This window comes from Capra hircus, chromosome 8, assembly GCF_001704415.2.
Source record: "Capra hircus breed San Clemente chromosome 8, ASM170441v1, whole genome shotgun sequence".
Taxonomy (NCBI): domain Eukaryota; kingdom Metazoa; phylum Chordata; class Mammalia; order Artiodactyla; family Bovidae; genus Capra; species Capra hircus.
This window is the reverse complement of record NC_030815.1, coordinates 100568940-100596768: the sequence shown is the minus strand read 5'-3', so window position 1 is coordinate 100596768 and position 27829 is coordinate 100568940. Positions and strand designations below refer to the sequence as shown.

At 41.4% G+C, this 27829-nt stretch overlaps 1 protein-coding gene across 5 annotated transcripts in view; it reads left to right on the top strand.

Annotated features, from left to right (window-relative positions):
• KIAA0368 (KIAA0368 ortholog) overlaps nucleotides 1–27829 on the top strand; it is a 111811-nt gene that overhangs the window by 54375 nt on the left and 29607 nt on the right. For all 5 annotated transcript variants that reach the window (XM_018052589.1, XM_018052590.1, XM_018052592.1 and 2 more), the window contains 21 exons: nucleotides 1413–1498; nucleotides 1728–1806; nucleotides 3629–3678; nucleotides 4708–4774; nucleotides 4869–4991; nucleotides 7444–7547; nucleotides 7932–8055; nucleotides 9262–9342; nucleotides 10354–10579; nucleotides 11016–11107; nucleotides 13818–13952; nucleotides 14745–14907; nucleotides 15348–15520; nucleotides 16777–16878; nucleotides 19618–19741; nucleotides 21497–21642; nucleotides 22068–22122; nucleotides 23062–23176; nucleotides 23739–23807; nucleotides 24521–24638; nucleotides 24925–25092. In XM_018052589.1, coding sequence (XP_017908078.1) covers nucleotides 1413–1498; nucleotides 1728–1806; nucleotides 3629–3678; nucleotides 4708–4774; nucleotides 4869–4991; nucleotides 7444–7547; nucleotides 7932–8055; nucleotides 9262–9342; nucleotides 10354–10579; nucleotides 11016–11107; nucleotides 13818–13952; nucleotides 14745–14907; nucleotides 15348–15520; nucleotides 16777–16878; nucleotides 19618–19741; nucleotides 21497–21642; nucleotides 22068–22122; nucleotides 23062–23176; nucleotides 23739–23807; nucleotides 24521–24638; nucleotides 24925–25092 — 2400 coding nt within the window. The remainder of the gene's footprint in view (nucleotides 1–1412; nucleotides 1499–1727; nucleotides 1807–3628; nucleotides 3679–4707; nucleotides 4775–4868; nucleotides 4992–7443; nucleotides 7548–7931; nucleotides 8056–9261; nucleotides 9343–10353; nucleotides 10580–11015; nucleotides 11108–13817; nucleotides 13953–14744; nucleotides 14908–15347; nucleotides 15521–16776; nucleotides 16879–19617; nucleotides 19742–21496; nucleotides 21643–22067; nucleotides 22123–23061; nucleotides 23177–23738; nucleotides 23808–24520; nucleotides 24639–24924; nucleotides 25093–27829) is intronic.

The following is a 27829-nucleotide window of genomic DNA, read 5'->3' as shown; positions in this document are numbered from 1 at the left end:
CTCCCAGTCTTGTTTTTGCTGACAGTTTAGAGCTTCTCCATCTTTGGCTGCAAAGAATATAATCAATCTGATTTAGGTGTTGACCATCTGGTGATGTCCACATGTAGAGTCTTTTCTTATGTTGTTGGAAGAGGGTGTTTGCTATGATCAGTGCATTCTCTTGGCAAAACTCTATTAGCCTTTGCCCTGCTTTGTTTTGTACTCCAAGGCCAAATTTGCCTGTTACTTGAGGTACCTCTTGACTTCCTACTTAAGCATTCCAGTCCCCTATAATGAAAAGTACTTCTTTTTTGGGTGTTAGTTCTAGAAGGTCTTGTAAGTCTTCATAGAACCGTGCAACTTCAGCTTCTTCAGCATTATTGGTTGGGGCATAGACTTGAATTACTGTGATATTGAATGATTTGCCTTGGAAATGAATGGAGATCATTCTCTCATTTTTAAGATTGCATCCAAGTACTGCATTTTGGACTCTCTTGTTGACTATGATGGCTACTCCATTTCTTCTAAAGGATTGTTGCCCACAGTAGTAGATGTAATGGTCATCTGAGTTAAATTCGTCTGTTCCAGTCCATCTTAGCTCACTGATTCCTAGAATGTTGATGCTCACTCTTGCCATCTCCTGTTGACCACTTCCAATTTGCCTTGATTCATGGACCTAACATTCCAGGTTCCTATGCAATATTGTTCTTTATAGCATCGAGCTTTACTTCCATCACCAGTCACATCCAGAACTGGGTGTTGTTTTTGCTTTGGCTCTATCTTCATTCTTTCTGGAGTTATTTCTCTACTGATCTCCAGTAGCATATTGGGCACCTACCAACCTGGGGAGTTCATCTTCCAGTGTCTTGTCTTTTTGCTTTTTCATACTGTTTGGGGTTCTCAAGGCAAGAATACTGTAGTGGTTTGTCATTCACTTCTCCAGTGGACCACATTTTGTCAGAACTCTCCACCATAACCCATCTGTCTTGGGTGGCCCTACACAGCCTGGCTCATAGTTTCATTGAGTTAGACAAGGTTGTGGTCCATGCGATCAGTTTGTGATCTTTTGTACTACACTTTGTTCTTCAAAAGTAGCTTCAATAAACCGTCTGGATAACAAACACAGTGGAAGCTACCACTAGGAAGCAACAGAGAGTTCATGTTGCAGTGGGCCACCACTCTTATGCAGAAGACATCAGGAGATTAAATTATTTGGGAGGTATTAGGTTTCTTAATTACATGTGAATTTATTTTGAAAGACCTTCTCTGCGGGGGAGTGGTGACCCGCTGCAGCATGAACTCTGTATTGCTTCCTAGTGGAAGCCCCACAAATAGTGTAATACAAAAGACCTGCTGTTGAATCCTCAGTCGTATTTGAAAATAATAAATTGCTGTTCTTCTTAATTGGTATTCTTGATATTCTGTTTTCATAGGTGGTGTATGATGGACTCTTTGGTACAAATACAAATTCAAAATTAAGAACATTATCCCTGCAATTTGTGCATCACATTTGTGTAACGTAAGTTTTTTGCACTGTTTATAAAGTTTTCAAGCCATTCGGAGCGATGAAGGGATGTAAGAGCATCTCACCTAGAAAGAAAATGTGTTTGCTTACCTTAAAATATGTCACATTTTGATAGATTATTTAAACTTATGTCATTCATATCTGTTTTAAGTAATAATCTGAAACAATATGTAATTACGAGATTCTTACATCTTGCTTTGTGTATGTGTTGTTTTTTAACAAGCTGTCCAGAAATCAAGATTAAGCCATTAGGTCCAATGCTTTTGAATGGTCTCACCAAGCTAATCAATGAATATAAAGAAGTAAGTGACTTCGTTTTATTTTTTTAATTTTTGTTAATATTTTAGTTTTTAAATTCTGTTTTAAACTTTCCTGGTTTGTATGTTGATACAGTTAAAGTTATTCCATCACTTCTTAACATTTTGAGGTGGTGCAAATTTCAGAAATTACCACCATCTTTTGCCCCTTTTTTGGGAAATAAGCATTAAAAATTGATATGGACCTTGAGGTGGTCTTATCATTTCTTTATGTAACATTTTAAAAAGCTGGTACATTTTATTTTAGAAACTGCACAAAATGGAAATGAAAAGAATTAGATTTTATTTTATGGTTTATTTCCATATAGGTCTATTTGGATTTGCTTGTATTGAGAAACTGTTAATTCTTAGAGACTGAGATTTTATTGATTCAAAACTGTCAAAACATGCATTCAGTAAATTTTTGATTCCTTAAGCTAAGTGGGATGAGGATTCCTTGGATTGTAGTTTTTCAAATCCTGTTTTTTCTTGCTGTATCACTCTTACCCATTTCTAGTGTTTCAAGGGAATTGGCTAAAAAGAAAAAAAGGTAAAGTTTTAAGAACTCTAGTTAATGTTCTTTTCCTAAGTCTTAGCTGAATATGAATGCATGTTTGCAGTAGTATAGTGACCAGTATTTTGCCATTTGGAGTTAGAATTGAGTTTGAATCCTAGCTTTGTTCCTTTGTGAGTAACTTAAATTCTTCGGACCTCTGTTCTTTATTAGAAGAATGAGGCTAATAGTATCATTTCATTGAATTATGGTGAAGATTAAATGATTATAGATGATTGTGAAGATTAAATAAGCTAATTTAGCATAGTGAAGCCATGTTAGTAGATATTATTGAAAACTGTTCACTTGCTGTGCAGCTGTGCTTTGGGGCAGTCCTAGGCCTGACTCTCCTGTCTTCTTCTGTTGAGTGAACAGAGCTTGCATGGTGCTTAAGGCCTTGGGAACCTTTCAGATTATTTTTATGGCATAGATACATGCTTTGGATGGCTGGTAGAAATAAAAATGCTTTGGGGCTTTTGGGGGAGAAACTATATATTTGAGACTAGATTAGAGTGGGCAGATAATCTACGGGGCTGTAATGATCTTAACCTCCACATGACACCCGCATGTCTTCCCAACAGATGACCCATAAGAGTGGCCATGTGGGTGTGTGAATCCTTTGTGAAGTGTATAAACCTCACCTCATAGAAGTGCTATGTTCCAAGTAGTGTCAGACTCCTGATTTTCATAAAGCAATGTAAAATTGTATCTCTATCTTTAGTGGACCCCTCTCTAACTCACCCGAATACTATGATCCCTTTAACTTTTTAAGGTGAAAGATATGAGAAGAAGCAATTTACTATAGTGCAGATTTATAGACAATTGCTCTCCTGTGTCCTGAAATTTGGGGTGAGAGAGGGTGGATCCTAGTCTGTTGGGCAGTGATTAATTCTCTGATAAGTTAAGCTGTCTTCCTAGTATGTTGGTGGTGAATTTTGGTATTTGCAGGTTACGTAGTATTGAAAGGATCCTGAAGTTAGCATCAGTGGAGAGAAACTTTTCTATCATATGACCTCTGCATTTTCCTTTTGGAGTGAGTGGGGGATGGAAAGTTTTGTTTTTGTTTTTTCTTTTAGGAATCTGATGCATCCTGGGTTTGGACATTTTAATTTGTTTTGTTCAGATTCTGGTATCATGCAGTTAGGCACAGTGAGACTTAGGTTTAACAAGGAGTAAAATAATGCATTTCATTGCAGCAAAAAGGTTTTGCCGTTTACTGTGTTTTTGTTCTGTCTGCTTTTTTGTTCTTTTTTTTTTTTTTTTCTTAATTTCAAGGACCCTAAGCTACTGTCTATGGCATATTCAGCTGTTGGAAAACTCTCCAGGTGAGTAAACTCCTTTTCAGTGAGAGATACCTTGTTGGTAAACTAAGAAAAATTGTGGCATTTAATAGTGGATGGATAATAAATTTGTTATGATTCTGAAAGGAAATTATTTAATGGCTGCAGGTTGTTTAGAAATGTCTTCCTTGTAGAAGGATAATGATGTGAGACGTCTTAATTTATATTTGAAGATATGTTACTGTATTAAATGGCAGTATTGAAATGAGATTTTGAGCTGGGTTGTGTCCTAATGTGTTAGTTTTCTTGCACCCTGCATAGAGACACTTGATTGATCTTAAGTGTTCTTGTTATGACTTACTACTAGTGATTATCATATCATTAATCAAGGGTTTTTCTAGTGATTCTCTTTTCTGATAGTGTTAACGATTCTTGAGTTTCCAAAGGTGGATTTTTTTTTTTCTCCTTTGTTTAGTATGGTTTCTTGCACCCACTTCTTCCTGGTTTCCTCTTTCTTCACGTATTTCAGAGCAGGGGGTGAGAGGAGCAGCATCTTCAGTGGCCCTAACCGCTGCCTGCACCCCTGCACAGGTTCTTTATTGGCCTGTGGAGACTAGGTCGGACTCTTCTGCACTGTGTAGGGAAGGAGTTTGGGGGCTCAGAAGACAGTCATTTCAGATCAACTGATAGAGCACAGCGTTGTCAACAGACCTTGTCCCTTGTGTGCTGGCATGCAGTTGACAGAACTTCTTGTCACCGTAGTCTTTTGTTTAAATAGCATTTAGTCTCATCTCTTTTCTTTATTTCAAAATCAGAAATGTTAACTGAATGCATGGAATATTCTAGTGAGACTATCTGGATAACACGTATATTAATCTAGAGTTACTTGGATTAGACAGTAGAATTAAATATGGACTTTAAAACAATGTTTGGTTCTTTGGGGAGGTAACCCAGTGATGCTCACATGGTGCCCAGGGGTTAAAGTGCAAGTTCAGGAACATGTGTGTTTAGTTTCGTTCTTTTCTGCCTTATGGAAGTTTTTGATAGTAATGATGGTCTCACGTTCTCTTGCAGTCGAATGCCACATTTATTCACTAAGGATATAGCTCTCGTGCAGCAGCTCTTTGAAGCCCTGTGTAAGGTAGGGAAACACCTGGCAAGTATGTGCTTTCTGTTTGGATGCTCAGCTGGAAACTCGACCGTGAAGGAAACACTGTTTTTATCATCTTTCACAGGAAGAGCCCGAGACGCGACTCGCTATTCAAGAGGCATTATCCATGATGGTTGGAGCTTACAGTACGTTGGAAGGCGCACAGCGCACTCTCATGGAGGCACTTGTGGCCTCGTATTTAATAAAGGTAGGTCCAACTGTGCGAACCACAGTGGCTGGTAGTGTACACATTTCATATTTTTATGATCAAAATCTGAATTGCTTTTCTTCTTAATAATGAAGAGGAGTATTTGCTTTCCCTTGGATTGTGATTTATGATTTGTTTTCTTTGCCCCTGTGAAGTCTTTTATTGTCAGTCTTGCCTTTCAAACCAAGGTTTCTAGGCACAAACTAGGCATAGAAAATAGCTGTTTGAAGGGAAAATTCTAAAGTGCTGTGTTTTTAATTCTTCATTATGGAAATATGATTTTAGAGAAGGAGTAGTGATATGCACAGAGGCCTTATGTTTAAAGCCTTCCTTGTTGGAGAACTGTTTTTAATGTCACGTTCTCCCGTTTTGTTTTAACTGGTAGTTGAGCCCTACAGTCCCTTGTAGTGGAGTTCTGTAGGTAACATTGGGGGAGAAGAGCAGAAGGAAATACACATTTTATGTATCAAAATGAGTCTGCAGGAAATAAGCCAGCACCGTCATACATACTCTTCTTTCTTTTAGCCCTCTTCATCTGCCTGTTGTGGAAGTTTGTAAGAGAATTTTTAATATCTATGGTTATATACACATAGCGTTAGTCGCTTAGTCATGTCCAACTCTTTGTGACCCCATGGACTGTAGCCCACCAGGCTCCTTAGTCCATGGGATTCTCCAAGTAAGAATACTGGAGTGGGTTGCCATGTCCTTCTTCAGAGGATCTTCCCGATCCAGGGATCAAACCCAGGTCTCCCACATCACAGGCAGACTTTTTACCGTCTGAGCCAACAGGGAAGCCCAATATACATATACACGCGTGTATATATGATATATACAGTATAAAATAATATGTATTGCTTTAGTCAGTTTTTTGACCTCTTTTTAAGAATAGAAAGAGAGGGAGATTAAAGAGGGAAGAATGTCAAATGTTGGTGAGATTAATATGATTTATGTGCCACTGAATTTGGCTTCCGTATTTATATTGAGGGAATTACTAAAGGTTCAGAAACGTGTCTGGCTTCTGTTGAAACAGAACAGGATAATTATGAACATTCAGAAATCTTATTATATATAGAGTCCCATTGTCAAATGCTCTTGGTGTCCAGTGTACCTGGCTCATGGTCGTATAACATGAGCAAAGTAGTATAGGCTTATTTGGAAGCTCATTAGAATCAAATACTTAAAACTCTTCATCAGTAACCTCACAAGAAAATGGAATGCTTGTAGAGTGCACATGGGTGCTGGTTATACTTATGCAGACCAAGTCATATAACAATATTACCAAGTCATAGGTGATTTGGTTTGTTTTCCCAGACTACATGGAAGGCAGCCAGACTGACAGCTAAGTCATACAGACTAGTCCTTAGTATATTGCCCTATAAAGGGAATGCTGAAGAGTAAGAACACCTGAATGAATGAGGTAGCACATGTTTCTAAGCACCTCTCATCTCACTTATGTTGTGACTGGAGGATTGACTCGGGGAAGGTAGATGAGAACAAAGCTTCAGCATCATTAGACTCTACAGCTGCTTTTTCTGGTCGAACTTTGTATTTATAGATTGCAGTCTCAATCTATTTAAGTTAATTGGATATAGGTGAAATTGTAAGTTGCTCCGTCATGTCTGACTACTTGCAACGCCATGGACTGTACAGTTCATGAAATTCTTCAGGCCAGAATACCGGAGTGGGTAGCCTTTCCCTTCTCCAGGGGATCTTCCCAACCCAGGGATCGAACCCAGGTCTCCCGCACTGCAGGCAGATTCTTTACCAGCTGAGCCACAAGGGAAGCCCAAGAATACTGGCGTGGGTAGCCTATTCCTTCTCCAGCGGATCTTCCCGAACCAGGAATCGAACTGGATTCTCCTGCATTGCAGGCGGATTCTTTACCAGCGGAGCTATCAGGGAAGCCCCAATTGGATATGTAAGCTGAGATTTTGCTTTGGAGTCATTTTTAATTTTAGAGCTAACCCGAAAGTGCTGGCGATATTTTACTTTAAATTTGTAGGGACTCCAGGTAGGCTCTGTTTGTGTTCCCTGCAAACTATATGAATTTCACTCATGTGACTGAGAGCTTGAGAGTTGAGGAAACAGAGGTGGTGGCCGGAAACCGCCCCTGTGACCTTGGTCCCATGGTCGGGCTGAGTATGGGCATCTATAGAGAGATTCTCTGATAGCGGTCTTGGTGGGGTTTCCTGCTTTACTTGGAAGATCCCCTTAGGTCATAAAAGCACTTTTTAAGTAATACCTTTGTCCAGAGACTTTTAAACAACATGGTTAAGGATCCCGACTAAAAAGATTTTTATTTATTTAGATATATTTATTAAAATATCAACTTAAATTTTGATTATTTACAGTTAAAATGACTTACTTTGACTGGAATGAGTTGTTACTTGAGTTTTTCTTTTTTTAATCTCTGTGTTATGTGTGTGTGTGTGTGTGTTTATGTGTCAAATAGCCTGAAGTTCAAGTTCGACAAGTGGCTGTGAAATTTGCCAGCACGGTGTTTCCCTCAGACCATATTCCTTCCAGATACTTGCTCTTGTTAGCCGCAGGAGACCCGTAAGTTTCAAAGGTGTTGATACGAACTTGGGTTTATTTCACATTGCTTTGAAAATCGAATAAAATTTATGTTGCTTGTAGCATTAGTCTGTGGAATTTAGAAGCAATGTATTAGAGTTAAAAATATGGCCCCCTTGACACCGCATGCCGACCTGTAGTCATACCCTGTCTTGTTATTTCCTGTGGGTAAAATTCGAAGATGCAAGCCACGTGGCTAATGAAATTTCGAAAAAGAAGTGATTGCTTCTCATGTATTTTATGATTTTTTTGCATGTAGCCAAGAATATCCTTAAGACAGATGCCAGATAAAAGTGCTGATCTTCATCTTCATGTGATCACTCTCCGGTTGGTGAAATTCATTTATCTTTCTTCTCTTTCCGGAAGGCGGGAAGAAGTTCATGGAGAGGCGCAGCGAGTTTTAAGGTGTCTTCCTGGTAGGAACAGGAAAGACGGTGCTTCTAAGCAGATGCCGTCTTTCCCAGAAATGGTGTACTATATCCAAGAAAAGGTATGGTATTTACTCTCTAATATATTATTAGTTTGAGTCATACAGTGAATGATGAAAATAAACATACTGGATTTTTTTTTTTTGGTGACACTTTGTAAAATGCTAATCACTAAATGCTGAATAGTAGTAAAGTTTCTAACAATGTTAATATTTACCATAAGAGGGAGGTACAAGATGAGAAAAATACAAATCTCAAATGTAATTAATTTGCCCAAATCTAAATTATTTAATTTCTTTTATGCTCTTCAACATTTTGGCTTTGTTTAAAATTTTTCCCCTTGGCAAGACATGCTTAAAAATATTAACACTTATTATTTTTGTGTTTATTTTTTGAGTCGTGCCATGCAGCCTGTCGGATGTGGGATCTTAGTTCCCCTACCAGGGATTGAACCTGCGCCCTCAGCAGTGAGCGCATGGAATCCTAACCACTGGATTGCCAGGGAATTCCCCCACATATATCGTCTTATTTTTAAGGGCATTATTTAAGGCAGTGTAACTGTAAGAACACTTTAGGGAGCAGTTCAGATTTCTCCCCCCTGTGTTCATGAGAGAACATCATATCTGCTCTTTGCAAGTCTCCTATTTTACTGGTAGATCAGAGGATTGGCAGTCACAACCCAGACCTGTCCGACTTTTTACATGAATGTTTCTGAAAGTGTGCTGGGGGACAGCTTACTGCCTTCATCTCTACCGGTGGTCTTAGCTTTTTGCGTAGACAGACATCTTACAGGTGTTGGAGGGCAGTTTGTGGCAACCATGGTTCTCTTCCCTGTAGCGCTGCCATAATTGGGGGCAAAAGGTGCTTTCATGCTAATGTTTTTCTTCTACTTTCATTATTAATGAAAATAGCCGGCATTCAGTGCCCTGGTTCGGCTGTGTCAGTTAGATGCCCGGAGTAGGTTTATTCTTCTAATTTTTACTCTAACTGTGTCATCTTTGGAACTTTTTCTTGTTTTCCTTTCTTTTAATGAAAGTGTAGGTAATTTGTAGGTTTCTTCTTTTTTAAGAAGCCAGTCAAAAGGCAACACATCTGTCACTTAGGGTTTGAGGTCTGTGCACAATCCGCATGAATAATGTAAAAATGTTTGACTAGAAAAAGCAGTAGCAGACAATAACGTAGCTAGAAATACAGCTATCTTTGAGTCAAGGAAAGGTACATGTGCTTTGTTTTTCAGTAATTGGTTTTGGGGGGTTTCTTCTTCTTAGGCTTCCCATCGAATGAAAACGCCAGCCAAGTACATGACTGGGACCACTGTCCTTCCATTTAACCCAGCAGCGTTTGGAGAGGTAGGACCGGAGTATGTTTCTGTTTTGCTTTTGCAGAACGTTCTTAAAGATAATAATGTCACAGTCAAAGAGATGTCTGTGAATTTTTTGTCTTCTAGGTAAAAACCCATACAGTGACGTCATTGTTTTATATCAGATTGTTTATTAGGAAAAACAGTGCTTGCTAGTTGGTATTGTTTCAGTTCACAGCAGAGTCAAGAAATATATTTATCTCAGTGAGATTCTCTTCACGAGAGACCTAGGTACTTTCCATTGATTGCTGTTGGGAATTCACAGCAAATTAGATTTGAATTTTAAAGCCAACGATATATTGAGGTTATTTGGATTATCTAGCTTTGGAGGTTGGAGGGTTAGATTAATTTACCTCATTTACTAAGGACAATTCTATTGTTTCAGTCATTGGCTTGAAATAAATGGCAAGAGATAATCTTGTTCACAGTGAGTGAGAATACTCACGATGGAATTGCTGCCAGTCCTGTTCCAGCTGCCAAGGAAAAGCGCTTCCAGAGGACTCCTGAGCAGCTAATTTGTGTCAGAGGTTTTTAATGATGTCGTAGCTACTCTTCTGTAGATGATTTGAACCCATTTTCTCAAATTTCTATGCTGGTGGAGACTAAATTCAGCTGGAGTTCCATAGGAGTAGATCACTGGCCCTGGGTTTCTGCCTAGTGTCTGTCTGTCTGTCTGTCTCTCTCTCATGAACACACACACATCTCTAAAAAAAATGATTTTCGTTATACCTGTTTTAGACTTTAAAAGTTGAGTGTGCATTTTAACTCCATTAAACTCTATTAAAAAGCACTCTCTGGATTATAAAAGCTGGTTATGTAAAATTATAGTTTTTTCAGTTCACATATTGAGTCATGTTTTCCAGCTACTGTGAGGATTATTGAATAGCTTTGTGAAGGATAGTGGGGGCATCAAAGCTGGGAACTGTCACTTTAAAGAACATCTCCCACCTTGATTTTTTTGAGAAGCTTATCTGGGTGTCCTTCTTTCTTCCATCCATAGATTGTCCTGTACTTGCGCATGTGCCTGGCTCACAGCGCGGGGGTGGTGCCTACCTCTCAGAGTTTAGCTGATATGCAAGACCACGCCCCAGCCATTGGACACTACATACGGACTTTAATGTCAGGCAGCCAGGCGGCACCTTCCTCCTCATCTTCCAAGAGTGGGGAAACCAACCCTGTGCAGATCTACATCGGCCTGCTTCAGCAGCTGTTAGCAGGTGTCGGAGGTAGGAGGTCATGATGCCGAGGACGGATACTAAAGCATTAAAGTAAAAATCTTAATAATTTTAAACTCAGCTGACAATTTTCACCAAAATTATTTTCTCTCCTCTCTCCTATAACCGAACGTGAATCTTTCTTTTCTAAACTTGTCTATTTTCAGCTTTGATACACTATTTCTCTTTGCAGAAAGAAATGCTAACAATAGATAATATATTTTTACTTTGGAAGTGGGAGTGAAGAACAGGGCATCTTTTTATAGACAATAAGGCTGTAAATTTGCTGTATTGAGTCACATACTATGTATTCAGGTTAACATTTGTTTTGTAAAACTTGGAAATGCCTCCTAAAGATGTAACCTTATGCTTTGAAGGAATTTAGTGATCCCTGTATGTGTATCACTTTTCTTGACATTAAAATGCTTCTGAATTCCTTCTTCTTTAGGTTTGCCAGTCATGTACTGTCTATTGGAGGCTGTCTCAGTGTATCCAGAAAAGTTGGCCACCAAATTTGTAGACAAAACTGAATGGATAAAGGTATATCCTTTGCCTGTGTGTTTCTTTTTGATTCTCTGTGTTTTAAACTTCAGTGTCATGATTCCGCCTTCCTACCAGGGTTCTTGTGACCTTTTTTGCCTTTAGGTCACTTTGAAAACTCTGATCATCAGACATTTCCTAGGAAGCTCGTAGGTCAATGTGCAGCAGTGATCCATTTAGATGAGGGGGGAGATGAATTGAGAGTCATATAAGTAAAAAAGAACTATTTTTCTGCTTTAAAAGTAAAGAAGTAATCATTTTGTATAGTTTAAATAAAACAATATGTAAAACATCTTTCTCTGTCTCTCACCTGCCCAGATTCCTTCAACTTCCTGCCTCTTCCTCTCTCACCTGACAGACATATAGGTCATCACTTATTTGTATACGGTGTCCCTTCTAGAGTTTAGGTACATGTATACACGCAGATGAAATCAGCATTTTTAATTTTTCTTCCTTTTTTCACATACAGGTGTTACACAATACTTTTTCACACTGTTTTGTACCTTCTTTCACTTAGCTTTAGAACATGGAGTTATTCCTGCATGACTGCAGAGAGAACATTCTCTTTGTTTTAACAGCTTGTTTATTTTCCACTCTGTGGCCGTGGAATTATTCTTGTTGATCAGTCGTTCAGTCGTGTCCAACTATTTGCAACCCCATGGACTGCAGCACGCCAGGCTTCCCTGTCCATCATTTCCCGGAGCTTGCTCAAACTCATGTCCATTGAGTTGGAATTATTCTAGATCCTTACTGATGGTCATTTAGGGTACTTCCAGACTGCTGCAATGAACAGTCTGTCATTTTGAATACGAGTGGGTGTATTTTTAGTTGGATTCTGCAGAAATGGAATTGAGGACACATGGATGCACTTTTATAGACAGTGCACATCCTCCATATGAGAAAGTGGAGTCTTGCTCAGTCATGTCCGACTCTTTGCAACACCGTGGACTGTAGCTTGCTGTCTGTGGGCTACACACTCCTCTGTCCATGGGATTTTCCAGGCAAGGGCACTGGAGTGGGTTGCCATTTCCTTCTCCAGGAGATCTTCCCGACCCAGGGACTGAACCCGGGTCTCCCGCACTGCAGGCAGACGCTTTACCCTCTGAGCCACGAGTAATTCCGGCTCACACTCCCACCAGCCATGTGTTCCCATGGTCACACCAAAAGAGTTGCCAGGGTTAGCAAATAAAGATGCAGGATGCTCAGTGAGATTTGAATTTCGGATGAGCAGAATGAATCGTCTTTCTTAGTACAGGTCTGGCTTCTGCAGCTTTGTGTACCTCTTGTGCTTCATGACGCAGTTCTTTTTGGAAGGTACAGTTTGAATTATGGTAAAATGTACAGATTCTTTTAAGTGTGAATGCGTGAATGTAATTTACCAAGAGGAGTGAGTTTTACCCTTCTCTAAAAAAAAATCTAGTCTCATGAAATTGCATCTAGTTCAAAAAGATTTTTTACTCTGTGGAGATTTGCTGATTTTAAAATGATTTTAGACCTTTGGTCTTGTAGATCAGGGGTCATTAGCCTGCGGTCTGTGTGCCAAATCTGTCCTGCCTCCTGTTAGTGTGGCCTGCCAGCTAAGACTAGTGTTTACATTTCTTAAGGGCTGGAGGAAGAATCAAAAGATGAGTAAAATTTCCTGACATGTGGAAATTATAGCGTCGATGAAATTGTATTGGAATCCAGCCACACCCATGTGTTGTCTGTGACTGCTTTTATTAATACAGTGGCAGAGTAGACCTCTTGCATCATTTGAGCATGTAAACCTCTGTTTTAGATCAGCTGTATGTTAATTCCACCTGCTTTATATTTTGTACCTTTGATGAAAATGCACATGAGATTCTGGTCTACCCTGTGTGTGGTCAGTCGTGTCCGACTCTTTGTGACCCTTGGACTGTAGCCCACCAGGCTTCTCTGTCCATGGGGTTCTCCAGGCAAGAACTCTGGAGTGGGTTGTCACACCCTCCTCCAGGAGATCTTCAGGACTTGGGGATCGAACCCACATCCCTTATGTCTCCTGCCTTAGGGGGGTTCTTTAGCACTAGCACCTTCCAATCAAAAAAGAAAAAAAGCATTTAATCCTTGGAAGGAAATCCTGGCACTTCCTGCCCCCTCCTGGCCCATGCACAGGCTCTCCAAAGATGAAGGTGCATTTTGAGGCGAAGCACTCCTCTCAGAACAGGACGTGCCTGCCTCGGGCCTGCAGTGACTCACTGTTATTCAGAAATGGTAACATTGGAAGTCTGCTGGCCCCTTATCCTGCAGTGGCATTCAGGCACATGCAGGTCCCTTTCTTTCTTGAAGAGGAAGAAGTTCCCAAAGAACAAATTAGGGTGGGGAGGGGAGTGTGGTCCTCTGTGCTAAGGACCCAGGGAATTGCAGGAACTTGCCAGGAGGGAGAATGAATACCCTTGTGGTCCAGAGGGCAGAGCAAGGGCGCCCCCATGTGACCAGAGGTGCCACCTGCAACCACGTGTTCTTTCCCATGGGCCGCATCCATCCGATCCTCAAAGCTAAAATGCTCATTTTCAGAAAGGGAGGGTAGCTGGGCTTCATTTTGTTTTGAAATAATAGGTTGTTTTCTTTTCTCAAAAATACCAATAACTTGAACATTGTAATGTATCATGTGTTCTTTTAACTTTAAATGTTAGAAGTTGTCAGCAGGGAGATGATCCTATATCATGTACATATTTCTTTCTACATTGCTCAGAGTCTCATGAATAGCAGTAAAGAAGAGATGCGTGAACTGGCAGCCTTGTTTTATTCCGTGGTGGTATCTACAGTGTCGGGAAATGAGCTGAAGTCAATGATAGAACAGCTGATAAAGACTACGAAAGACAATCACGTATGCCATCAGTTTTGCCTTTCTCTTTGTGTGTGTGTGTGTGTGAAATAGAAGTTTTACAAAAGCATCTAGTATATTTTTTTCTATGTTCTCATTTGTAAAATGAACACATAAGTTGCTTGCTTTTATGATGGTAAAGATGAAATGAGACAGATAGCGCTTGGATGCAGTCAGTTCAGTCAACAAGTCTGAGTGCCTTGTGTCTCACAGACACTGTTTCAGGGGCTAGGACGACAACGGGGAGTAGACACATGAGAAGCTCTGGCAGTGCTTGGTGCTCCTTCCCCAGCTCCTGCCACCTCTCTCTGTACCTGTGCCATCCGGAAACACTGTTGAAGTCATGTGCTTTTCAAGTCATGCCTGCCCGTGTTTGGAGGTTTTTGCAATTAGAAATAGGCTTTAGTTCATTGTATTTTGTTGGCAGTAGGGGAAAAATCATGCTTGGAAATTATGATGGTATAGTTATATAAGTGTTATAAGGGAGAAGAAAACCTATGTGCTTATCAGAGCATTGAGGGAGTCACCTCACCAGAATTGAAGTATGGGATTAGGGAATCCAAATATAAGTCATGACTCAACTCAACTTCTCAGAATTCTCTGTGTTTGAAACTCTAGGTTTCTCTTGTTCGCCAGCTGATTTTTTAACATCCCGTGGAGCCTCCCATGATCACTTTATTCTTTGGCCTTATGTTTTGTGGGGGAGATGACTGTGATAAGCACAGTTATTGCAGTGCGTTCGCACACATGTGAGAGAGAGAGATAAGACATACGCTGTTGTGTTGTTAAATCCAGAGCCCGGAGATACAGCACGGATCCTTGCTTGCACTGGGATTCACAGTAGGAAGATACTTGGCTAAGAAGAAAATGAAAATGGCAGAGCAGCCAAACTTGGAGACACATGCTGATTTCCTGCCTGAACAAGAGGAGCTCATTCAGAGTGCCACAGAAACAATCGGTAATTAATGCGTTTATGCTGATGTGGATGTCAGCATAAATAGGTTACAAGATTTTGAATGAGGTTAAAATTTATTGTAACATTTTAATTTCTTTTTATAGCATTGTACTCTAAACACACAAGCTTTTTCACAAAATCTTGATGCTAAATAAATTCTGTTTTTAATAACTGAAGGTATTCTCATTTTTCTATATATATTTTCTATTTGTTTCTGTTTAACAGAGATGATTCCATTATGGGAAAAAGTTTAAATGTCAAGAAAGGACCCCACTCCGTGGTGTTTTATTGCTAAAGAAATGATAACAAATTATCAATTAGAAAATATATTGTAGACTTTGATTTTTATTTGCTGTCTTTAAGAAAATCTCAATTACGTCTCTGGTTGTTTTGGATTCCAAGGGTGATAAGTATAATTCTGTTTTGTGTAAATGTGTTCACAGGCTCATTTTTGGATAGCACCTCCCCTCTCTTGGCGATTGCTGCTTGTACAGCCCTGGGGGAAATTGGCAGAAATGGTCCCCTCCCAATCCCCAGTGAGGGATCAGGCTTTACCAAGCTGCATCTTGTGGAGAGCCTGCTAAACAGAATACCCTCCAGTAAAGAAACAAATAAGGCACGTCTCTTCCTTTTACCCTTCTCTTCTAAAAACTGTTTAATTTTGAGTTGTGGGTGATTTGTATATAGCCTTTGTGTGTGTGCCCTTTTGACCCAGTTACTCCAGTTAAGGCCCATAACTTGTTAAGATTAAATGCATCAAGTTTATTCTTCTGTCATGCAAAAGGTAGATAATAAAGTATTAAATAGTTATATGATTTTTATAATTTCAGACCAGCTCTAAATCTTAACCTCCTATAACCAGGTGGGTTTTAATGAGTTTGGGCATTGGTAAGCAGTGTGAGTCATCTCTGAGGAAAAGGACCTTTGAATGTGAAAGTGAAGTCGCTCCGTCGTGTCTGACTCTGCGCCCCCGTGGACTGCAGCCCGCCAGGCTCCTCTGTCCATGGGATTCTCCAGGCCAGAATACAGGAGTGGGTTGCCATTTCCTTCTCCAGGGGATCTTCCCAACTAAGGGATCAAACCCAGGTCTCCTGCATTTTGGGCAGTTTCTTCACTGTCTGAGCTACCAGGGAAGCCCAGAGGATCTTTATAGTATTTTAATTTTAGATAAAAACCTTCATAGACTTTAAATTTTTTCTTTGGGATAAGAGTACCTCAGTGTTGAAATGTAAGATGATTTAATGAACAGAAAAACTCAGTTTACTGCAAGTTTAATAAATATGTAATCTTATTCTCAATCTAGCTAGTTTTTAAAACTTAGCAAGAAGATTGCAGTGTAATTTTTATCGGCTGTTATTAGCTAGTCATTACCATCCAAGCATATGCTGAGTGCATCACCTGCTTTTATTAACTGAACCCTCAGAAGGTCTAGTGAAGTAGGTATGCTTGTCATCTCTGTTTTCCCAGAGGAGGAACATTCAGAAAAGTGAAGTAACTTGCCTGAGGTCACACAGCCTCAAAGGCCACTAAAAATGGTCTAGCTGTGACCGATCTTAGGTTCCTTCTGGGCCCAGAATCTCCATTTATAACTGTTACGGTTTGCAGGGTACTGAGCTGGTTAAGGACTTTGTGCTTCCTTCTTTTGTAGTGGTGGACCCTTAATAAACTTAGTTCGTGTCTTTCAACCTCCAGTGTCTTGTAGACGTAATTCTGTAAAATTGGATGCTTGAAAAACAAGAAAACTTGCACAGATGCATTTAGTTAGACAGACTCCTCCTCCCTACCTTCTCATTTTTCTCCCAGAAGACATTTTTCTGGGACCAAGCTGTTATATACTTCCTTAAAAAAAAAAAACATTGTCTGTTCTTCCAGATGAAAGAAAGAGCTATCCAAACACTGGGGTATTTTCCAGTTGGGGATGGAGATTTTCCTCACCAGAAGCTCCTCTTGCAAGGTCTGATGGATTCTGTGGAGGTATTTATATTGCTATCTGATTGTTAAGTCATTCAGACGAAAGGCATTTTTTTGTTGTTGGAATTTTGCATGTTGTGAGGTTTTAAAATGAGACTTTGATTCATTCGTTCCCCAAGTGCTTAGAGTACCAGCCATGGGCGGTGCTAGTCATAGCACTGATTGAGCCACCTGTGCGGGGAAGTCCTTATCCCGCGATGTGTTCTGTAAAGTGTGGTGCAGGGTGAGTGGAGGGGAAATGCACGCAGTCACCTGGCTGAGGGGAGTGGGTGCCGGTGTTCCGGTTGCTCTTGAGTCTGAGGTCTTCTAGATAAACGTCCAGTGTGGTGGAGAAGACCTCCAAGCAGCTGCTAGCCAGTGTGATCAGTGACTCGACACAATTGGCCCCAATTGGGCTTCGGTTGTTTTTACTGACTCACGTTTTTCTTCCCCAGCCTCTTTGTCCGTCTTTGTTCTGAGCTTTTGAAGGACCCTCGTGTACTTCTTTCTCAGGGTGTTGCTGCGCCTCTTTGGAGACCTCCCCTGACCCCTCACCCGCGGGTGGATTTGCTCATTCTTTGTGCTTTCCTGCTTCTCCATGGTTTCTTCATATTCACCACAGTTCCTAATTGCCCACTAGGCTGAAGGCAGAGTTTGCTTTGTGCCCTGCAGCCCATAAAACTGGGGCCAGGCTGTGTGATTGGCAGAGTCTCGATGAAGTATTTCTGAGGTGAAATTTTTTGACAAGAAATTGAACTCATGTCAAATTCTCCCTGGATGTCACTGACGTTGTAACCTCTTGGGGAAAAGTTTGTGATGTCTGGTTTCTCATCCTTTTTCTTTTTTTAAATCTGTGATATAGATGGGTTTCTTCCAGTTTTATATAAATAAATGAAGGTTTGTCTCGATTCTTAACTTGCTACTGAAGACATTATGAGAGTTTAGAAATTTAGAAATATGAAGAGCTTGAAACATGCTGGAGAGATGAAAGGATTAAAAAAAAAAAGAGCAAGAATCAGAAGCAAAATATCTTCACGGTCGGCTAGGACAGAGTTCTAAAGGGTGTGTGTGTGTTAGGGTGTGTGTGTGTGTGTGTTAGGGTGTGTGTGTGTGTGTGTCTCCACGGCCCCGTGTGTGTGTGTGTGTGTGTGTGTGTGTGTCTTCACGGCCCCATGTGCGTGCGTGTGTGTGTGTGTGTTAGTCTCTTAGTTGTTTCCGACTCTTCATGGCCTCGAGGTGTGTGTGTGTGTCTAATGACACACACGGCCCCATGTGTGTGTGTCTCTTCGTGGCCCCGTGTGTGTGTGTGTCTGTGTGTGTTCGTCTCTTAGTCGTTTCTGCCTCTTTGCAGCCTTGAGGTGTGTGTGTGTGTCTGTCTGTGTGTTAGTCTCCCAGTCGTTTCTGACTCTCTGTGGCCCCGAGAACTGTAGCCCACCAGGCTCCTCTGTCCATGGCAGGCAAAAATACTGAAGTGGGTTGCCATTCCCTTCTCCAGGGGATCTTCCTGACCCAGGGACTGAACCCAGGTCTCCTGCATTGCAGGCAGATTCTTTACCAGCTGAGCTACCAGAGACTGAGCTTGGATTAGCTAAATTGTCGTCTGTCCCCGCAGTGTCCCCATAGCCCTCATGCTCTCTGCTCTTCATCCTCTTCCTATTCTCTATGCTTAAGTCTCTTCCGGTTCCTAGCAGACACGAGAGAGAAATGCCAGAGACTGGCCCAATTCCAGATCAGTTGTGATTCACAATTGTGAGATGTGTCAGTTTCCAAATCTGATTTTAAAAATTTGGGTATATGTATACAATATGCATAGTTTTGACTTTTGAAATAATTTCAGATTTAAAGTGAAGTTGTATGAATAATTTAAAGGACTCCTCTATATCCTTCATCCAGATTTACCAAATTACATTTTACCACATTTGCTTTTTGGTTCTTTGGGTTTTTTCCCTGAACCATTTAAGGTGGTGATTTAATCACTAAGTTGTTGTGTCTGATTATTGCAGTCCCATGGACTGTAGCCCACTAGGCTACTCTGTCCATGGGATTTTCCAGGCAAGAATACTGGAGTGGTTTGCCATTTCCTTCCCCAGTGAATCTTCCCGATCCAGGGATCTAACCCGGGTCCCGTGCACTGCAGGCAGATTCTTTACCGACTGAGCTACCAGGGAATCCGTAACAACCATTTGAGAGGATCTTGCAGATACCATGTAATTTAAGTGTACAGAGAGGAGATGTCTGTCAGTGATAAAGGCCAGTGTTATTGTGCGGTTACTAACAATCAGGTGTCTACTAGTCGCCGTTCGTATGTTAACCGTGTTTAATCCCTATGGCCTGAACAAGGTGGGTGATGGTATTATTTATGCTCATGTTACAAATGACGTTGAGGCTCAGAGTTTAATGCTGTTAAACTTAACTGGTGAGAGACAGAATTTCCCTCAAGATGTGTATGGCTTCACAGTCTGTGTCCTTCTCCCCAAGTGAATGATTCCAATCTTCCAAAGATTAAAAATCGCTGCTTATTGGTTCTCTGCTTAGGTGAAAAGTGCAACGCGGACTTGGGAAAAGATCTTCAAGTCATTCTTGGGTGCTCTGTTCCCTCACCCTGCCCCACTTTCCAACCATCCTGTTAGAGCGCTCCAGGCAAAAGAGTGGAAACAAACAAAGCACACTGAGAAATAAGACCAGTAAGCAGCCTTTTTATGGAAATGGATGATTTGGGGAAATGTTCTCTCTGACCCCTGGCTTTTGTCCCCTTCATTGCAGGCCAAGCAAATAGAACTTCAGTTCACCATCGGTGAGGCCATCACCAGTGCTGCGATAGGAACTGGTTCTGTGGCCGCCCGGGACGCCTGGCTGGTAACCGAGGAGGAGTACACGCCCCCCGCCGGTACCTTACAGTCAGCGAATCGGTTTATTCCCGCTGTATAACTCTCTTCTGTTCTTGTTCCCACCTCTGAAGCCAGAGGGAAAGTATATACATTCCATTTTGACTCTTTTTCCAGTAATTGTATATGTCTCCTGAGTTCGGCTCAGTCAAGAAAGATAGCTGGTTAAAGGAGACGGAGCACAAAGTGAGCAAGAGCCGTTCCTTTAGTCCTCTGGCAAGGAGGCCAAGGAGTTGGCTGTCGATTCCCTTCAGACCTGTGCTCTGTCCGTGAGGATTCCTTGGGGTGTTTAGCCATTGTCAGAGGTCAAGGCCTAGCAATCTCCCAAGTTTTGTGTGCCCCGATTCTTCTTTTTTTTAATTTATTTTTTAATTGGATGAAAACTGCTTTATAATGTTGTGTTGGTTTCTGCCATACAGCAACGCAAATCAGCCATAATTAGACATACATCCCTCCCTCTGGAGCCTTACTGCCCTCCTGCATCCTGCCCCCTGCATCAGTAATTTTATTTATTTATTCTTGGCTGTGCCAGGTCTTCATAGCTGCGTGTGGGCTTTTCTCTAGTTGGTGGCAAGCAGGGGCTCTTCTCTAGTTGCAGTGTTGGGCTTCTCTTGTTGTGGAGCATGGGCTCTAGGGTACTTGGGCTTCAGGAGTCGGGGCATGTGGGCTCTAGAGCACAGGCCAGTAAGGCGCCTGGGCTTAGTTGCTCCTTGACAAGTGGAATCGTCTCAGACCAGGCGGTCGAACCTGTGTGTCCTGCATTGGCAGGCAGATAGTTTACCACCAGGGGAGCCCACCCCTGATTCTTTATCACGCAGTGCCAATCATGCTGCAGGTGCGTCTCTCCACTAAGTTGCTCTGGCTTTCAGTGACCATGTAGGTGAAGGAGTGTGTACTTTCTGACTGCACGTTACAGGTAGAGTGACTTCACATCTCTTGTGTGCTGTGAACATCCTCCAGGGCGCAGGATGGCTCTCTACAGCAAGGTGTCCTGCTGAGGCTAATCCTGCCGGCCTCAGTAGTGCCGAGGTTGGGGAACTCTGAAGGGACAAAAGGAGAACAGTGGTGTAGTAGCGGGAGGAGGAAGGCGAGGTTAATAGAGGTTGGTTTATGTGTTAGTTTTTAGATGGGAGATGGGAAAGATACAACAGAGAAAGAAAAATTGCTGACACCAGAGAAAATGGGGATAATGAAAATTAAGACAAAATTAACACAGCATTGTAAATTAACTATACCCCAATAAAAATTTAAAAACAAAGAAAACCATTTATTTTAAAAAACTTCATATACAGTTAAGGTTCAAAAGGGAATATGAAGGAGGGGAAATAACTTTTTCCCCCTACAGTCACAATTTAAATGAGTAAAATTACATTAATCATATGGATATTAAAAAAATTAAGATAGTGTCCTAGAAAGAGAAGTTTTAGGTTCAGAGCAAAATGAAGAGGAAGGTGCAGAGGTTTTCCACCCCCTCCACCACTGCACATGCCTAACCTCCCCCACGTTGGTGATAATTTTTCATTCTAGGAAACTAAAGGTGTCTGAGTACATTTGAATGGTTATTTAGTTTATGCTAGGTTCTGAAATGAATGATGATCAGTTCCTTCAGCAATTTATTTAAACACCTTATTTGTTTAGATATTAATATGTTGTAGGATTGTTCTGTTGAGTAAATGTTGACTAGAATTTAACATTTTTTTCGGAAGCTCTAGTCAGTTATTTTAATTTGCTTCTTATCATTCTTTGCTTTTCCCTAGGAGCCAAAGTTAATGATGTGGTCCCCTGGGTGCTGGATGTGATTTTAAATAAACACATCATCAGTCCCAACCCACATGTGAGACAAGCAGCGTGCATCTGGCTCCTTTCCCTTGTGAGGAAGCTAAGTACCCATAATGAAGTGAAGGTAGGCCATCTATAAATGTGATCCAGCTCTATTGCAGTCTATTTATGAAATATTTATAATAGGTGGTCAGAAGGGAAATGTATGGGGGCAAGGGCCATTAACCTGTAACAGATACTTTGGAATAAGCTACACATGAAGGAATGAAGGCTGATACCTGGTATATATGAACTGGAGGATGCTTCTTAACTTGAAGGTGTAAAGTCAGAGGAAGTTATGAGAACGGGGAGGTTTGGACTGTGAATAGACTGCTGTCAGTGGTACAGCCTTTAGGTAATTTGGCCACCTTCACAGATGAGAATACTGCAGGGTTTGTGACTGCCTCAGGTTGTGAGACTTCACAGGTGGTGTGTACCCTGAGAGCAAGATTCTCAGTCTCCCAAGGGGGTAGAGTTTCAGTGTTCTGAATGTCTCTTTTCTTATTTCAGTCTCATCTTAAAGAAATTCAGAGTGCATTTGTTTCTGTTCTGTCAGAAAATGATGGTAAGTTATTGGCAAATATTTGATTTCCAAACTTCTTTAAACTTGTATCGTAAATTTTGAAAAATCTGGATTATGACCATAAGAGAAGGCTACAGGAAACTTGATTCTCATGCACTTATTCATTGTGTGTGTTAATTGCTCCGTTGTGTCCAACTCTTTGCAACCCCATGTACTATATAGCCTGCCAAGCTCCCCAGCTCATGGTATTCTCCAGGCAAGAATACTGGAGTGGGTTGCCATGCCCTCCTCCAAGGTATTTTCCTGACCCAGGGATCAAACCCACATCCCTTGCGTCTCTTATGTCTCTTGCATTGGCAGGCAGGTTCTTTACTATAGCGCCACCTGAGAACCCCATTAATTTTATTCATTAATGAATCATTTATTCATCAGATCAGTTTTGCATTTGAAAGTGGAGCCGAGGCTATCTTTAACATGCGTAGCTTCTACTAAATAATAGCTTTCTTCTACTTAGGATTCATTTTTTTCCCTTTGTGATTTAAGCTGGGAGAGGGTGCAAATATATGTGTTAGATATTTAAATAGTAGCTTTGTTTTATAAATTGTTTTAAACATGTGATATAATATTGACCTTTCATTTAAAAATTACCCATGGGTTCTCCTGAAATTGATTACCTCTCACGTGTGCACCTTGCATCCACTGACCGTTTGTCACTGTGCACTGTACACTGAGGCCCAGCCGGGGTGGCTCGATTTGTGAGTTGGATATTGTGTGAATGCAGTTCTCATTTACAGGGACTTGGCTGGTGTCCTGTCCACTCAGATGATTTAATACATTTTTTAACAAAATAGGTTGATGGTGTTTTCATATCTTTGCTTTGATATCATTTTTAGTTAATGTTGCAGGTTTATTAAAGTCTTTTTCACTTGATGGCTAGAGAACAAATTTTTATTAATATTGGTTTGTCTGACTTTTGTGTAGAACTGAGCCAGGATGTTGCCTCAAAAGGCCTTGGGTTGGTGTATGAATTGGGCAATGAACAAGATCAGCAGGAATTGGTTTCTACTCTTGTAGAAACACTGATGACTGGCAAAAGGTACGGTGAACTTGAAAACTTCAGATTTGAACACGCAGGGCAAGTTTTGTACACACCAAGAATATGCAGTGAAAGAAGGAGAGTTCAGCTTTTGAGTTTCCTGTTTATTAAGCCTTTTCTAAATTGCAAGTCATCAACTGCTATGCTGTGGACAGCAGTTCAATTATCCAGTGGATACTGTTTAGAAAGTAAACTAAATTACTTTTCACAAACATGCCAATAACTCAGGCTTTGAAAACTGAATGCTCTCGGGACAGGTAAAGCATTGGATTATGGAAGTACCATAATTATGATTGGCTAAACGGAAATGAAGACAGGAGAGAGGGCTTGCATGTCCTTCACAGTCTGATCTGTGAAGAGAATTGATTTGTTCTTCCTGGACTTTATTTTACAGAATTCTCAGGCTAATGGGAAGGGCGAGTTGGCTTTTACATCTTGCTCACTGTAGATACTTAATAGGGAATTTGATTTTAACAGTTTACAGCTGAAATGTTTACATTAGTTGAATGGCAGTATGAAAATTTTGAGGCTCATGTAAATTCTTGCTGTTGTTTTTGTTTAGAGCTAAACATGAAGTTTCCGGAGAGACAGTGGTGTTTCAGGGAGGAAGCCTTGGCAAAACCCCCGACGGGTAAGTGTGCCAAATCCACCTATCATTGGAGATGCCTTCCGTCCAGTGGAGAGGATACTCGCCAAGTTGATTTCCAGCCTCGTGGGAAGTGGTGTGTGTTAGCAGAAGAAGACCCTTCAGAGAAAAAGCATAGGGTTTTAGATTCAGTTTCCTGGAAACCAGACTGAGATGGAACTCTATGTGCTGGAATTTGATTGAAGGGGACCTCGGGGTTCTCACCTGGGGAGTGAGGGGGCAGGACGCGGCCAGGAGCCAAGAAGGAGCTGAACTGCTGCCCACAATTACGAGGTCCTGAACCATCAAGGAGCCCGGGACTGGACTGGGAGGGCGATTCAAAAAAGTTCTTATCACTCGAGCTTAGAAAAGACCTAGGGAAGACAGAAGTTGTCTTCAGACGGCCCTGTCAGGATCCGCAGACTTTGGTGCACAGTGTACAGAAGGATTATCGCCGCCTCGGAGGTGGCGAGGGCTGTACCCACACGGGCGTCGTTCGTGCCTTAGGTCACTCACCAGCTGTTGCCGAGAACTGAATTTGGCAACTTCTTATTTTCTCTTCACCCTGGTTCTCTGCCTCTGTGGTAAAGAGATAACTCAATATTGGAAATTTAGTGGAAATAATTTTAAAATGTCCTAGTGATATTGGTAGTGTAATTTTTGTTAGACTGGAGGTAGAGAAATACATGACTGCGTACTTTTTGGTTCTTGTTTTCAAGCCAGGGCCTCTCTACTTACAAGGAGCTCTGTTCTCTGGCAAGTGATCTTAGTCAGCCGGATCTGGTGTATAAATTTATGAACCTAGCCAACCATCATGCAATGTGGAACTCTAGGAAGGTAAGTGGCTGTTGCTAGACAGTTTCGTGTTTTTGTCTTCCCTTCAGATCAAACCTGCCTCACTGGCAGACGGTGAAAATTGATAACGCAGTGTGTTTTGTACAAGTCTGTGGTGAGAGAGCTCTGTCCCACCCCAGAGCTGATATAGTATTGATACTGGACACTCAGTAAATCAGGCTGTCTTCAGAGACAAGTCTAGGAGGGAAAATTTGGTGGTATTTAATGCGTTAATATTTTATTGCAGTAGGTGTGTCTGAGTTACTTCATCTTGCTACTGTGTTTCTAGGGTGCTGCTTTTGGTTTTAATGTAATTGCTACCAGAGCTGGAGAACAGCTGGCTCCTTTCCTGCCTCAGCTAGTTCCGCGTCTTTATCGTTACCAGTTTGACCCCAACCTTGGCATTCGACAGGCCATGACAAGCATTTGGAATGCACTGGTCACTGACAAGTCAATGGCAAGTATCTGTGAACCCTGGTCCCAGGTTACAGGCGGGATGCGAACCCAGACTTACCTTCCTTTCTCCTCTGTATACCTGTTTGTTTAAACAAATAGACTTTCTTTCATCTTTCTGCTTTCTTCCTCCTTTCAAGGTACCAAAGATGCTCATGGCAACATTTACTGAAACCTCACAAATGGAAGTAGTGAAATGTCTAGTGGGTGGATGGCTAAGGAGATGGCAGTATATCCCCACCAGTGGGAAACTGTGTCTGTAGCACTGATGCAGCGGAGAACAGGAGGTAGACGAAGAGGCAGGCAGTTACCGTGTTTGGCTGCTTCTCTTATTCTCTCGCATTGTTAGATACTAGGGTTTCTCAGGACTTGCCTCTGAGTACCTTTTTCTCTCTCCACTTTCTCCTTTGAGATGAGCTCTCAGTTCCAGGGCTTGTAAATGTCACCCTGACTGTGACGGTTCCCAGTCTTATTCTTCTGACCCAGGTATGACTTGTGTTCCTGACTTGTATTGATACATCTCACTGCCTGCTTGACATTGTCACTTAGATGTCATTTCAAGATATGTTAGACATACCACGTTCAGAACAGGTCTTAAGAGAAACGGCCTTCCCTTGGGACTTCCCCAGAGGTCCAGTGGTTAAGACACTGTGCTTCCACTGCAGGGGATGCGGGTTTGATCCCTGTTCTGGGAACCAAGATCCCACATGCCACGTGGCCGAAAACAAAAACCATTGCAGCCTTCCTGCTCTCTCCTTCTACGTTCATCTAGTTCCCCAAGCTGCAGAACTGGGCGGCATCTTGGTTGCTGTCTGTCTCATCCCACCCTCAATTGAATCTAGTAGCAAATTCTGTTGATTCTTCTCCCAAGGTATTTCTTTCTTTCCTTTCTTTTTTTTTTTTTGACCGCACAGTGTGGTTTGCAGGCTCTTAGCTCCCTGACTGGGAATCGAGCCTGAGCCCATGGCAGTGGAAGCACTGACTACTGGACTGCCATGGAATTCCGTACAAAATATTTCTTGAATCTACCCTCTTTTTTCCCTAATTCTTCCCTAATGAATACGTTGTCATCTTTCTTTTCTATTTGCCCTCCTTCATTGACTTACCAGCAGTAAAAGAGATTTTTAAAAATGCAAGTTGGATTGTGTTTGGGGTTGAAATCCTTTGGTGGCTTCCTAGATCACTTTATTTTTTATTGATTTACCTTTTCAAGCAGATAATATTTTTATCCAAGGATGGGAGTAGGTCAGGGAGCGTTCCATGGTGAAAAACATGAAAATATCCTGGGCTGAATAATATAGTTTCCTTCTGTTGTTGATTATTGATACAGTATTATTTATTATTATTCCATTATGATCAAACACGTTTTGTATGATTTCAGTCCTTTTAAATGTTTTGAAACACTTCATGACCTTGCAGATAGTGACCCTGGAGAATGTTCCATGTGTACTTTAGAAGAATTTGCATTCTGCTATTATTGAAAAGAAAATGTTCTATAAATGTCTGTTGGATCTAGGTAGTTTATCTTGGTGTTTATCTCCTATCTAGTTATTCTTTTTTTCTGTTTTGTATTTCTTTAAAAATTTTTTAAAATTTATTTTCAGTTGGAGGGTAATTAGTTTACAAGATTGTATTGATTTCTCCTGTCAGCAACATAGATCAGCCATAGATCTATGTATGTCCCCTTCCGCTTGAAACTTCCTCCTACCTCCCATCCCATCCCACCTCTCTAGGTTGTCATGGAGCACCGAGTTCAGCTCCCTGTGTTATGCAGCAAATCCTAGTTCAGTTAAATAAACCCCATGACCCTTACTGTGTCTTTCCATCCCTAAGCACGATGCGGCCCCTTCCTCTCTCTCCAGTCTGGTGCTGGAAGGCGCTGGAGGGTTTCCCTCTGAGGGTTCGACGAGTTCTGTTTGCTCTAGGAGAGTACTTGGTACAGATGAGCAGCCGAGATCTCGGAGGCTGAGTTCAGGGCCCAGGCTGAGGCTCTTGAGATGTGAGTGTCATCTCTGTGCATGGAAGGTAGAGCCACAGGTGTGGATGGTATCACTGTGAAGGCTGTCTAGAGACATGGCTTAGAAAGGCATCAGTTTCTTTCATCTTAGATGAGTTATTCCCTTCCTCTCTTGGTTTTCTTGCATACCAGTGAGGATAACAAAACCTCTCACCTATGAGAGTAAAAGTGGAAAAACCATACGTTTTGAAGTTCTGTTATTGTTGTTTAGTTGCTAAGTCCTGTCTGACTCTGCGACCCCACGGACTGCAGCATGCCAGGCTCCTGTCTCCTCTACTATCTTCCAGAGTTTGCTCCGATTTGTGTCTGTTGAGTCGGTGATACTGTCTAACCGTCTCATCCTCTGCTGCCTCCTTCTCTTTCTTCCTTCCCAGCATCAGGGTCTTTTTCAATGAATTGGCTCTTCATATCAGGTGGCCAAAGTGTTGGAGCTTCAGCTTCAGCACCAGTCGTTCCAATGAATATTCAGGGTTGATATCCTTTAGGATTGACTGGTTTGGTCTCCTTGCTGTCCAAGGGACTCTCAAGAATCTTCTCCAGCAGCACAATTTGAAAGCATCTATTCTTAGGTGGTTTGCCTTCTATATGGTCCAACGCTCACACTGTATATGACTACTGGAAAAACCATAGCTTTGACTATACTGACTGATGTTTGCAAAGTGGTATCTCTGCTTTTTAGTATGCTGTCTAGATTTGTCATAGCTTTCCTTCCAAGGAGCAAGTG